At 36.5% G+C, this 14,671-nt stretch overlaps 1 protein-coding gene across 1 annotated transcript in view; it reads left to right on the forward strand.

The window, feature by feature from the left end:
• agbl4 (AGBL carboxypeptidase 4) overlaps positions 1-14,671 on the forward strand; it is a 435,578-nt gene that overhangs the window by 279,035 nt on the left and 141,872 nt on the right. The window contains exon 6 of the mRNA XM_051117092.1: positions 12,571-12,610. Coding sequence (XP_050973049.1) covers positions 12,571-12,610 — 40 coding nt within the window. The remainder of the gene's footprint in view (positions 1-12,570; positions 12,611-14,671) is intronic.

A 14,671-nucleotide genomic window follows, 5' to 3' on the forward strand; every position in this document is an offset into this window, starting at 1 on the left:
ATTTTTAATGTGTTATTAAATATTGGGATATTTTTTCTTTTTTTATTTTGTTTGTCTCCAACTAAACAGCCTAACTGCTGAGAGCAGTCATGATGGACACACCTTTTGCTTTGCATAACAAATTGATTTTATTCATTATAATACTGAATTTAATTTAATTTGATGTTAAATTATGTTCTGTAATCTCAGTACTGTTTGTTTATGGACAGGCTTTGGAGACAGTCACGGCATCTTTCAGCTACTAGTGAAACGCGAGGCAGCGGTCTGGAGAACAGCAGCCGATCACTGGCTCAGATTTCACTGACACACCAAATTGAAAAGTGATTACAGAGAATGGTTAAATATGCTTAAATTAAAATGTTACTTTTACATGTTCCATTTTTTATTTCTAAAATGCTTGTTAACCAAGTTTAAATGTGTGTAATAAACTATGCTGTATTCACCCAAATAACTTTAATTTGTCTTATATTTTTGTCCATGGGTGTTCTTGCTTAATAATACATTTTCATCTTTTGATTATTGTTGTTGCCTCTGTATTTCTGTGTGATTTTTAATTTCCGGCTCATTTTAAGCCAGCAATATAATATTTTTTAACCATAGTTGACGTAAATAAAACAACCCAGCATGTTTGTTGAAAACATTTAACCCAACCAGCTGGGTCAAAATAACCCAGCATGTGTTCTGTCCAATATTTACCCAGCGCTGGGTTGCCACATAACCCAAGTTGGGTTGTTTTTAACACAGCAGTTAAATGTTTTTACCAAACATGCTGGGTTATTTTATTTAAGCCAGCTATTGTTTAAAAATTATTATATCGCTGACTTAAAATGGACTGGAACTTAAAACACACACACACAGACTTACTAGAGGCAACAGCAATAATCAAAAGATGAACATGTATTATTAAGCAAGAACACATGAACAAAATACAAGACAAATTAAATTTATTTGGGTGAATACAGCATAGTTTACAACATTACATACATTTACACTCATTTAACAAGCATTTTAGAAATAATGAATGTAACATTTAAAAGTAGCATTTTAATTTTAGTGTATTCAAAAATTCTCTGTAATCACTTTTTATTGAAATATCGCTTATTCTCGTGTTGGTGTGTTGCTGAAATCTGAGCCGGTGAAAGAGCTGCTGTTTGCCGGGGGAAGTACGAACTTCAGACCGTGGCCTTGCATTTCACTCATAGCCGAAAAATGCCGTGACTGACTCCAAAACCTGCCCATAAACGAACAGTGCTGACATTAATTTGACATCAAATTAATTTAAACTTAGTACTATAATGAATAAAATCCATTTATTTTGTGCAAGGCAAAAGGCATCTCCATCATGAGAACTGACCGCTGCTGACGCAACTGACTGACGCAGCGTCCTTATGTTGCGTTGCGTAAAATAATACAATTTACAAAACTGTAAAGACTTTATAAATGAAATAAAATGTATACAAACCTTTGTTTCACTGAAGAAGTGCACCAAATCGACGGAGCTGAGAACCGCTCTCTCCTAGAGGACTCAAAAAGCCCACACTCTGACTGTAACTCATCAGCTGGGTTGTTTTGTCAGAGACAGGCTTAACTCAGCGGAGGGGTAGAAAAAAATAACCCAGCGTTAAAAATGACCTAACAGCTTAAAAATAACCCAATAAAATAACCCAAAAAGTTGAACCCAGCATTTGGGTTAAAAAAATAACCCAGCACCTGGGTACAAAATATTAAAATAAACCCAATAAAATGAGCCAACAAGCTGAACTCATCATTTGGGTTAAAAAAAAATGACCCAGCATTTTTAGAGTGTATGCAATGTAATTTGTGTTATGAAGATGAACAAAGGTCTTATGGGTTTTTTAGGTGAACTATCCCTTTAAATGAATCATGCAAGGGGATTTCAATACAAAAGTCAATATGCTGGTATTTGCACAATTAACACCCCAAAAAAGCACCTTTTAACCCATTTTGCACCCGTAGTTGTTGCTTACCCACTCCTGATCATCATCAGCTCTGCTTGTTTGCGACCCTATTTGCACTGATCTTGGTAGATTGCATTGGTCATTATGGAAATGCTCTGTCTGTGTTCTTTAAGGGAGAAGTCCACTTCCAGAACAAAAAACTCACCCCCTTGTCATCCGAGATGTTCATATCTTTCTTTCTTCAGTCGTAATGAAATTATGTTTTTTGAGGAGAACATTTCAGGATTTTTCTCCATATAATGGACTGCTATGGTGCCCCAATTTTGAACTTCCAAAATGCAGTTTAAATGCGGCTTCAAACGGTCCCAAATGCGGTTGTAAACAATCCCAACCAAAGAAGAAGGGCCTTATTTAGTTCTCTCCCTGAACTCTGTGTATTCTGGCTCAAGACAGTTAGGGTATGTCGAAAAAATCATTTCAATATCATCCTACATCACTGCAGAAGTACCGACCCAGTCTTTGCAAAGTGAACACACAAACACCCTTAACCAAAAAGGTAAAACAGTGATATAGGGTGATTTTGAAGTTGAGGGAGAACATGAGATGGGAGTTTTTTTTGACATACCCTAACTGTCATGAACTGGAAAAAACAGTTCAGGCAGAGTGAGGCAAGACGAACATTTGTATTGTTTTATATTATATTATTTTTATGAAAATATCCGATCGTTTTGCTAGATAAGACCCTTCTTCCTTGACTGGGATCATTTACAACTGCATTTGGGATTGTTTGAAGTTGCATTTAAACTGCATTTTGGAAGTTCAGACTCGGGGCACCATAGAAGTCCACTATATGGAAAAAAAAACTAAAATGTTTTCTTCAATAAACATAATTTCTTTACAACTGAAGAAAGAAAGACGTGAACATCTTGGATGACAAGGGGTGAGTACATTATCTGTCAATTTTTGTTCTGAAAGTGGACTTCTCCTTTAATTTACATATTGTCAGTAGATCACCAGCAGAACGATTCATTCCCCCTTTTTTTTTTTTTTTTTTTTTTTTTTTTTTTTTAAGTAAATCTGGCCCTTTGTCTCTTCAAGTACTGTATGCAGGCGTAACTAAACATACTCAAGCTATATACAGACCCAGACACCTAACATCCCTGAACAGATTGATATCAGCCCCTTCCTGCAGCTATAAATCCAATTATAGCATCAGAAATGATTATACTGTTTTTTTCTTTTTTATCCAGCAACCTATTCTCTCACTCTCTCTTCATCCACCTGTCCATCCCCTCATCCTCTGTCTCTCCTCCAGCGTCTATTCACACTTAACTCACTTTGATGCTCCATTTATCACACAACAGAATGTCCCGCAGGGGATGAATTGTCTTCCGAGGGTCCGGCCCAAGACGCTCCGCTCCTTATAGAGCATAATGTTGTCTGCTCTTATTCCAGTATGATGTCATTTCTGCCTTCCATTAGTCTAATTTGTTACATGTTAGTTGCTAGGATCAATTCATATTTGATCTTTCAGGATTTAGACGCATTTACTTCTCATCCGACATGCATACTTCTGTCCGGTTGGGTGGGAATTGGGGAGAGAGAGAGCGTAGGCAGAGTTTGGTCTTGTGGCCTTTAAGGGCGATCTTTCAGAGGCAGGACCTGATAGAGCACAGGAGCGGATGATGGAGAGGAGTCTTTACCGCCAGCAAGAGCTGCCCTTCTAATTGGCCTTTATAAATATTTAATGGCATCAAGATGAAATTCAATCATGGCTTTTAAGTGCTGAATAGGTTGGATGCAGAGTTGACTGTGGGGTGATTAGATTTCTCTGGTCTGGGCTGCAGTCCTTCTGCAGGTGGGCAGCAAGACGTTTCAAGTCTGAGGGGAGCAGGCGCTCTCCTTAGAAATGAATCTTTTATTTGTTGTGGTGTATTTTTAAAACCAAGGCTGTCCTGGTCACGCGATAGAGTAACCTCAGCAGACAGTCCTGACGCGCCTCTCCACAGCTGATCCGGTTGTCCATTTCACTCTCCAAACAGGCACAGAATAGAGCTTTCCTTTGTAATGGCAAGATAAGAATGCCTATGTGATATAAAAAACTTTTAATTCAGTGCTTGACAGATTTCTTTTATCTAACATGAAGTATTGCTGATATTAGTGGTTGACTGATATTGCTTTAACAGTAACTAATGCTGATATCTGGATACTGGGTTGCCAATGGTCAAAATATTGCTATAATATTTATATCATTTTTATATCATTAAATATTTATAGCAGTTTTTATTTAAATTTTTATAGCAAAATATATATTTAGCAAAATAAGAATTTTGCGGTATATACAATATTAACAAGTATTATTTCATTATATTATATTATATTATATTATATTATATTGTATTATGTATTATATTATGTTGTAACACTTTACAATGCGTGTCATTTGTTAACTTTAGTTAATGTATTAACTAACACAAACAAACAATAAACAATACATTTATTACACTATTCATTAATCTATGTTCATGTTAGTTAAAAATACAGTTATTCATTGTTTGTTCATGTTAGTTCACAATGCATTAAGTAATGTTAACAAACACATTTACTATTAAAATCAAAAATTATATTTATTAATGTTATATATGGACCTGAGCTAACATGAACTAATAATGAACAGTTGTATTTTATTTAACTAATGTTAACAAAGATAATAAATACTGTAACAAATGTATTGCTCTTTGTTAGTTAATATTAGTTAACGAATAAAATTTTGTTAACAAACTGAACCTTATTATCAAGTGTTACCAAATAATTTGAGACAATTTTAAAGGATTTGTTGTGGAGTGAGGAGGACTAAAATATCATGTTTTCTCATGTTTATAATGTTTGTAAATAGTTTTATTTACTGGTATTTTACATTATATATTTATATATTTATGATGCAACTTACCTTTTTATCTATTAATTATCTATTTATTTTCCTAGAAATATGGAGTATGTATGACAAATATGATTACATATGTGACCCTGGACCACAAAACCAGTAGCATGGGTATATTTGTAGCAATAGCCAACAATATGTTGTATGGGTCAAAATTATCTATATAATATCAAGTAAAGATCATGTTCCATTAAGATATTTAAATTTAAATTTCCTACCATAAATATATCAGAAGTGTTTGATTTGTAATACGCATTGCTTCATTTGGACAACTTTAAAGGCGATTTTCTCAATATTTAGATTTTTTTTGCACTCTTGGATTCCAGATTTTCAAATAGTTGTATCTCGGCCAAATATTGTCCTAACAAACCATACATCAATGAAAAGCTTATTTATTCAACTTTCAGATGATGCATTAATCTCAATTTTGAAAAATCGACACTTATGACTGGTTTTGTGGTCCAGGGTCACTTATTTTCAATATAAATTAAAAAATTAATTATTTATATACCTTATGTCAGTATATTATATATATTAAGATATTAGCATTCATATTTTAGCTACCAAACTATGCATTTAGGAAAAGCTTTTAGATGAAAATCACACAAATCAGCCAAATAATTGGCCAGGCCTGCCGCTCTATTATAAGCTGATTTTGTAATTGGCCATGTATCTGTAATTGGCCTAATGAAGAGTTTTGAAATACATTGTATCTGTTGCTTTTAATTTTTGCCACACAATGAGGTATTTTACATGACAAAGCATCCCATAATCAGAGCATGATGAAGAGCGTTACAGTGAATGTGACAGTAAGTGCTCAGTGTAGCGAGAGACCCAGGGGAAGATGACCTCATCATGAGCTCATCCCTCAGATGTGTGCTATAAAAGAGGGAAGCGTCTTCCCAGAGGGGAGAAAGGTGAAGCGAACACTAGATGGAAGCGAGAGAGTAGGGAAGTGAATGTATGTGTGTTTTGGTCGCCGATGACTCACCTACACAGGAGTGTTTCCCTCTCTAAGATGAGGTGAGTCAGATTGTTGACTCACTCGCATCTCTCCCTTTTTCCTCTTTATGGGAAGGTTGGCGTCAGACGGAGGGGTCCTTGGGGATTGATGCCAGTGACGATGACTCCAGCTACTGGGACTACGGCAGATGGTTTAAATAGTCCGGCGTTAATCTGCCTTACCTCATCGCCACTGGGTTGTGCATGTGTGTGTTTATAGAGGGAGGAACGTCCGCTGAGGTCCATAATTCATGACATATCCCCACCATCAGCTAGTTTATGGCACAGAACGAGTTTATCCCTGAGTAAACGTATAAAGTCTGCCTCCTTTCTCCCTAAATTGCTAATATAACTTTCTCTTTACTGTGTATCCGATATTTTAAGTCAAATAATTTAGCCTGCGGTCGCCATATGTATTTTTAAATGAATGGTTAAGATGGGGGAGCTCAGGTTAATCTCATTATATTGACCTTACATGCATGCGAAATGAGACTCAAATTGTTGGGTGTATTTTTCAATAATGGGCCCGATCGCACCCGGCCCACGATAATCATCCGCAAATAAGAAGAGTAAATTCAGGGGGAAATATTGCAAATGGGTTTTCAGGGAGGCTGTGCATGAATATTTAATTCCGTTATAAGACGGAAGGTCCAGTAAATGAATGATTTTTTTTTTTTTTTTGGTCTGTCTGGTGGCCAGCCCTCTTAATTGCAGTCGTGAGGTTTTGCACCTTGCACAGATTAAGACTCTTTTGAAAAGGTACGGATGCCCCTGATAAGATTAATGACATTTTAAGAGGAAAGTTTGGGATGTCTGGCCTATTTGCAGTTTTGGACTGAATGTAGGTCAAGCGAGGGAGGAAAAGTTTCAGCAGGAGTTTAGCTGGCTTCTTTAAAATATTCAAAATAAAACAGTGTAAAGGTGTCAGTGTAAAAAATGTCTGCTTGTACGAGTACAAACTATGGCATGCATCAAGAAAAGTGTGCAGTGCAAAACTTGCAATAATGCAAAACATTTTTATATTACTAAAATTAACATTTAACATTAAAAAATATATATATTTTAATGTTAAATATTAATATTCATTTTTATAAAATGTTATATTTAAATATTAATATAAAAACATCTAAAAATATATATTTATATATTTTAATAATAGTAAAACTAGTAATATTAAAATTAAATTAAAAAAGATAAAAATTGTCCAAAAAATAAAGTATATTATTATGATACTATGTATAGAGAGAGAGAGAGAGAGAGAGAGAGAGAGTAAAATAAATAAATGTAATTTTTAACATTATTAAAGGTGTGTATATTTTAGTGCTGTCAATCGATTAAAAAAGTAACTAATTAATCACACATTTTTTTCTGAAATTAATCGTGATTAATCCAACCTAACATTAAAGTTTTTAAAAATACTTTTTTATTGCAATAATTTCACATTCAATCTTCAAATTAATGTTGAAATAACATAAAGACACTATATTTTTCATATTTGTTAAATATTTTTTAAAATTAAATAAGATCCACCAATTTTGACAGCACTAATATATATATATATATATAAATTAAATGTATATATAGTTCTATAGTTATATATTCATAGTATCTGTAGTTATATTTAGCTATATATGGACACTATATATATGCACTCTACAGTACGTCCTCATTTAGATAAACATACATGTGTGTGTATGTGTGTGTTTTGAGAGGTCTTTGGTTTTGGCTCTGGTAATTGGACAGAGTGCATTGGGTTTTTTGACATAGGGTGAAGGGCTCTCACCCCAGCATCTGTTGAGGTGAGCAGGCCTCCCGTGTGTCACGGCCTGTGTCTGAGCCCCGGTCTCCCAGATCTCTGACTTTCGGCACCAGTCACCATCTCTCTTCCCGCCTCGTTCACCTGTGGCTGTGTCATCGATGTTGAAATAGAATAGATATTGTGTTCCATTCAGAATATAGAAAGCCTTTTGACTCCAGTGAGGCCCGGGACACCCACTGTGCACTCCTATGCAGACTGGCACTGTTCTGAGGGGATTCCTTGGCACTCTTTGATAAAGATTAATACAATCCTATTTTCATGCCTAGGATTGCCTCTTCTAATGTGATTCTCTCTCTCTCTCTGTGTCTCTCTCTGTGTCTCTCTCTCTCTCTCTCTCAGTGTGTCTCTGTCTTTCCTTTTCCCCTGTTCCTGGAAAACACTAAGTACCTTATCCATGCAGACTGTGACACTTGTACAGCTTATATTTTATACAAAACTGTGTAATCTGAAGAAGATATCAGTTTAGGTGCACCTATGGCCTTGTGGACTTGTGGAAAATCTCTGAATGTCCAAATCCACAGCAACAATATGGATCGTGCCTAATTGGATCAATTGAGGTGTTTACAAAAAGGCTTTTCATTCTGACTGAGCTATCAGTTGGATTAAAATCAGATTATTGTATGTAAACGAAACTATTATGAGCTAAAGAGTGTTTTGAGCATCTTGTCTCCATTATTTTCATAAGAAATCAGGAATCAGCTGTCAGTGCACAAGATTAGCATGAAAGAATGCACTGCTTGTAGCCAAAACTGATACAATTCAATCCAGAAGTACAAGGGTAAGAGTGATATTTGTGAGGTGAAGGCTCATGTCAATGGACAGACAGATACACTGCAGCAGCCACTGGCTGTTTCCACTTGCCGTTTCCGTCTGAAATGCTGGATCTGTACCAACAAGGCCAAGCAAAACTAACAAAGGTCAGATCAAAGGAATGGAGCAACTGGCCTTTTTCAGAGCCTCTAATTGGCATAGAAGAAAGGAAGCTCTCAACTGGTTTGAACTGTCAACGGGAGTATTCACTGTATAGATGCGTTGTATAAGCGCCTGGTTCAGCTCAAATCATCGCCTTTAAAAATAAAATGCCTTTTACCACCTGCTTTCCAGGTGGTAATAGTGCAAGACCAATACCAAATAATTAAACTCTTCTTGTGTCAGGCTCTGGGGAAAAGGGGGATTGTAGTGTTCTCGCTCTCTGTCATGGATCATTTCATAAAGACTAACATTAGCTGTTCTAAAAATAAACAAGCTGCCTACTTATAAAGTATTTAAAGGGACAGTTCACCCAAAAATTAAAATTCTTTAATTAATTGCTCACCCTCATGTTGTTCCAAACCCATAAGACCTTCGTTCATCTTCAGAACACAAATGAAGATATTTTTGATGAAATCCGAGAGCTTTCCGACCCTACATAGACAGCAACGCAACTACACTGTAAAAAAATAAAACATTCAAAAAGTTGTTTCAACTTAATATCATTTGTTACCTCGCTGACTTAAAGTTTTTTGTTTAGTCAACTTGAAATTTGTTACTTAATGTTAATTTAAGTGAAAACTGGAATATTTTAGTTGACTAAACTAAAAACTTTAAGTCAGCAGGGTAACAAATTATTTTTTTGAAACAACTTTTTTTGAACGTTTAAGGCCCAGAAAGGTAGTAAGGACATCGAAAAAATAGCCCATGTGACATCAGTGGTTCACCCTTAATTTTATGAAGCTACGAGAATACTTTTTGTGCGCAAAGAAAACAGTACCACACATGCAAATTTTCATTTTTGGGTGAACTATCCCTTTAAGGCATCACAGAAGAACCTGAACCATGTAAGATAAATAACTCAGGCCAAATTTTTAAGCAGCAATGTATAAATCGAAGACAACAGCTGATTCTATGACATAAATAAATATAGCTAATTTATACATATTTTATACAATACTTTTTTTCACTGTATTTTTTTTATGCTTGCAATAAAAGTGTGTAATTTGTAAACTTGTGCACTTTGTGAGAGGAGTGCTATTTTTATGTTGGTTTCATTTCACTTAGGATGCAGTCTATGTAGACAGTAGACAACAATGTTTTAGAGCAGTGATATTGACTTTCTGATCCCAAGACTCTGATATGTAAATGTATGCACATATATTGCAAGATAAGTGGTGTTTAAAATGCTAAATGAACCTTTGTATTGAAATGATCTTAAATATTAATGTATGTTTTAGTGAAACGCAGTGCATCATTCTTGGGATCAGCTCAGAAAATGAGCTGAACTGTGTTGCATGTGTCTCTTTCACCAGCAGGGGGCGATTTGAAAAATAAAACAATAGACATCATTTCAGGAGTTTGTCAAAACAAGCCTTCTGCAGTTACTCTTTAACGTCAACTAGTATTATATTACACTATACACACACTTTAAAAGAGCTTTTTATTACTAAAGAAAATGCTCTGTGAGAGTTAGCACCTCATATCTTCCAATTATCGCATAAACACATTAACACATACTTTTTTGACAGGTGCCAGCATATTTTATGCATGAATTATACTATTTTTAGCAGATAGAAAATGCACATTATATACAAGACAAATAGCCCCAATAAAAAATGTATTTGCTAAATGCATAATATATTGCTAACAAGCACAATGCATAACACAACAAACTCCACACACATAACAAACACACAGTGACTGTTTATTAAAACTGATAAACTAATGCTCTTTTCATATTTCCAGCCTTTGCTTCTCAGAGAGCCATCAAAAAAGAACATTTTATGAATTCAAAACCAAGTTAAAGCCCTGTGGCTTCACTGGATAATTGCTAATCGTCAGGAAATGACCAGACACTGAAAAGAAGAGCTGAGTGTGTGTATGTATGTATGTGTGTGTGAATGATATCAGTGTATGCTCTCTGCTCTACTATGCGTGTAGTGGCTCTCATGTAGAAGGACCTGCAGTACTGTTACCACAAGAGTGTTAAAGTACAGCTCTTGAGCTGCCTGCCCTCACAGTATGTGTGTTATGTGTGTCCGCTTCACACTGCAGCGCGCTATTGAGGACGCCATCAGTCTTTGATTGGGCACTTATCGATCTAAGAGTGTGACCTGTGTGGATTGCTTTAGCCTCTGTCACGCCCTCTCTCCAGGAAACAACCCGCATCTACTGCAGCACATGAATGCATAACTCGCAAAACGCAACGGATTATGTACACAAACACACGCACCACTGAAGTGTCAGAAAGAGTGTGTACGCAAAAGACAGAAAGTTATATATACGTGCATATGTGTGTGCAAATTAATAGAAACTAATATTATACACTGTGTGCAGAATTATTAGGCATGTTGATAATCTGGTCATATTTTTTTTCCAAACACATTTTACCAATTCCAAACGACAACAATCTTAATAACTACTATTAATTTTGTATTTAATCATTTGTAAGTGATATATAACTGTCCGTGAAGGCTGGAAGTGAAAAACTCCTTATATTCAGGTGTGCATAATTATTAGGCATGTTTTCTTTTACAGATAAAATGAGCCAAAAAAGAGATTTAACCCAGACTGAAAAGTCCAAATTATTAAATGGCCATGAGAAGAATGCAATACTAATGCATTACAAGAATTTGCAAAGTTAAGGCTTGACCATTGGACAGAGAAATGCTTGTTGAGTCTGCATGGTCAGAAAAAACAGGTGGACAAGAAAAGATGCATGTTAACTGCAAAAGAATTAGGAATTAAGGTGAAGAATTAGGTGTGACACCATCAGGAACCATTTAGTCTCCAGCACCACCATTTTCCAGAACTGCAACCTACCTGGAGTCTTCAGAAGTTCAATGTGTCAGGTTCTCAGAGATTTTGCTTGGTAAAAAATCCTAAAAAATGCCCCTGATTTAATAAGAATAACAAGCTGACGTGTTGTGAAATACATGAAGACAGGTTTTTTTTTTTTTTTTTATAGGCTTTATAGACAAATGAGTTGAGAGTGACTCTTGAAGGCGAGAGAAGCGCTGCCACTGTAACTTTACTTGTCAAGTATTGGTGGAAGTATTGGTTCTGGAAGTATTTTTCATATAATTTTGCTCTGTAGTGATTTTTATAAGAATAATTTTTAAATTCCATGTTAACCAAAACATCTCTGATTGTTGGATCACTCTTAAGAATTCTTGGTAATACACTCTTAAAAATAAATGTGCTTTAAAAGGTTCTTTACAGCGATGCCATAGAAGAACCATTTTAGGTTCCACAAAGCACCATTCAGTCAGAGGTTCTTTAAAGAATCATCTCTTTCTTACCTTTTTATAATTTGAAGAACCTTCTTTTGCCACAAAGAACTTTTTGTGAAACAGAAAGGTTCTTCAGATGTTAAAGGTTCTTTGTGGAACCATTTAGACAAAATATGTACTTCTATGCATCGTGAAGCACCTTTATTTTTATAAGTGTATACTTCTTAACTGTGAATTTGGCTATTAAACACGTTTAAAATTTTACCTCAGAGCTCAATGTAGGACTTGATGTATGTGTTATTGGTAAAAATCGGCCCTACTCTAAAAATTCCTCTTTTGTTATTGGACAATTTTTTGTGTGAACATGTTCGTAGAAATACATTGTTTGAGTTTGAGTTTGAAATTCCTTTTTTTGCTGTGAATAGGTCTTAAGAGAAATGTAGGATTAGAGTGATTTCATAGAGTGATATATATGCTCTGTATATGTACATATATTTACATAAAATTGATGTAAAATGCATGACACACTTTTATCTCTCCAGAGAGAGATAGAGAGCAAAATGTGCTTAACAGGCAGACAGCACAAACTTTGATTTCTGAGTAAAAAAAGAAAAAATGTCTCAGACTAGATCCGTTTCATCTCTCTGACTGAAGACCTCTGATGTCTCTTTGTTTCTTTTTCAGCAACAACGAAGGCTGGATCTTCTGACCATCACCAACCCCGGTGAGTGCGTGTATTTTTTTGGTTTGTGTGCATGCGTGTTTGTTATTCCCTGCACAGCACATCATGCAACAACACTGAATACTTACATGGGGCTTCATGGATTTGTTCACATGGGTTGGTTGTGAAGCTTTGTGACTTCTCTTACTTCTCACAACAAGCATCAGCTACACCCCAAGAGCAAAAACCTGCAAAAAGAGGCCTTTTCCCGCGACTTGTCAGCATTTCTGCAATCCTGTCGTAGCACCCCGGGCGTGCATGTCCCAGAGCAGCGGGTACAGCCTGCGCTTCTGCGTCTCTATGGGAAGCTGAATGTTTTGTCAATGCATCTGGGTGAAAGCTGAAACTGCATTCTGAGCTCTGGGAGAGACAGATGGGGTAGCCAGAAAGGATGCAGCCCCCATATGTCTAAAATATCTGGCTGCTCTAATACACTTTGATTAAAATAATGTTTATGTAAGGCACGTGGAGTAGGCTAATTTTCCCAGCTTTGCTCAGCATCTGTTATCCAAAGCCACACAAGACTGTACCGCTGACCTTCACAACTTCACAAAAGACATGCACGGTGCAACATGGTTTTTAGCTTACCTCGTTGCGGGTTATATAATGAAAGTGACTTTTCCTCCCCCTCACTCTATAGCCCTTGCCATTTTGGGAGGGTAATTTTGCTGATTTCAGCGTGCAGTAAAATCTACTTTTTCTCCATAAAAACTCCATTGTGCACAAGCAGACTGCAGAGAGGCTCTGGAGAGCCGTTGTGCTTTCTGCTGATCTAAAACTCCCCCGAATGCGGTTATTAAAACTAACCGTTGAAAGAACAACTACTAAACCGGTGTTAGATCACCGGGCTACAGATGGGCCCAATGACTTATTGATGAGGTGAACGGGGTATTTTAGCTGCTATAAATGAAGAATCAGAGGTATAAATGAGCTCATCCGTCCTTGTCTCCCTCTATAAGCATGCAGCCCAACTGCTTATTAGGATTCTGTGTGCAAAGTGTATATGCGACTGCGCTGACCTCTGACCTCTGTTTGTCTACGGAAGCTTGTTTTCCTGCTATATGGAAAGCAGCTTGCATTCTTAGATGACTGAGTCAGATACGCCAACGGGACGCATCGACCTATCCACACAGTACTGTATATGTAAAAAGAGGAATGATAAAAATTAACATACATGTATCCATAGCCCTTAATGAGATCACGGCGTGTCCTTCCCGGTGCCCTTGGAGGTCTTTTTGGAGTACACCGGAGTGCCAACCCCTCAGTCGGAACCTGCCGCTCTGGTTGAGGCCCTGTAGATCAGTGCCGAGGGGGTCTCGGTGCCCTGGCCCCCTCATTAGCTCTCCTGTGTGAAGAGTGCTTCCCACTCAACCCCTGCCAGACCCTCTTTAATTGGACACTTGAGCAGCACGATGTGAATCTGGCTCCATTGAAGCCTGACATTTCAAACAGCTGACCTTTCTAAGGCCAGAACAGCTAAAGAATGATTAGCCTCGCCCACCGTTCCCATCGCAATGCACAACGCAAACTAAACACTACGTACATGTTGGGAAAAAAAGGGATGAAGGAATTCTAGAATGAAAGGACTAGATTTGAAGAAAATACAAGTGCTTGGTAGCATAAAAAGAAAGGTTTTAAGTAAGTTTGCTTAGGTTTTACTACAATTGAAATGCTTTTCACAGTCGTAAACCATGTGTATAAAAGTAAATAACTACAGTTTTTGTAGTAGAAAGGTATGAAGAGACCAATAACAATTCAGTATGCAAATAAAGGCAAGAAAGTAGACCAATCGAAAATTCAGTATACAGGTATCTTTATGTAATCACTATATTATGCAATTACATATATATATATCTTATATATAAAAGATATATAAAGAAAAAGAAGCATTGTAAACAGAAAAATCTCTGTCAGTAAAGGAGGTTTGGCCAGTATGATAGACTTGGGGTTGTGGGGGTCTTAAAGGAGGGGTTTGCAGTATGTTTGGGGCTTAGAGGGTGTCCGCGGCCAGAAAATTGAGTTCAGCCATCTTTTCGGAAAGGCTATTGTCGATCTATTGATTTG

This window comes from Labeo rohita, chromosome 8 (genome assembly GCF_022985175.1).
Source record: "Labeo rohita strain BAU-BD-2019 chromosome 8, IGBB_LRoh.1.0, whole genome shotgun sequence".
Classification (NCBI taxonomy): Eukaryota; Metazoa; Chordata; class Actinopteri; order Cypriniformes; family Cyprinidae; genus Labeo; species Labeo rohita.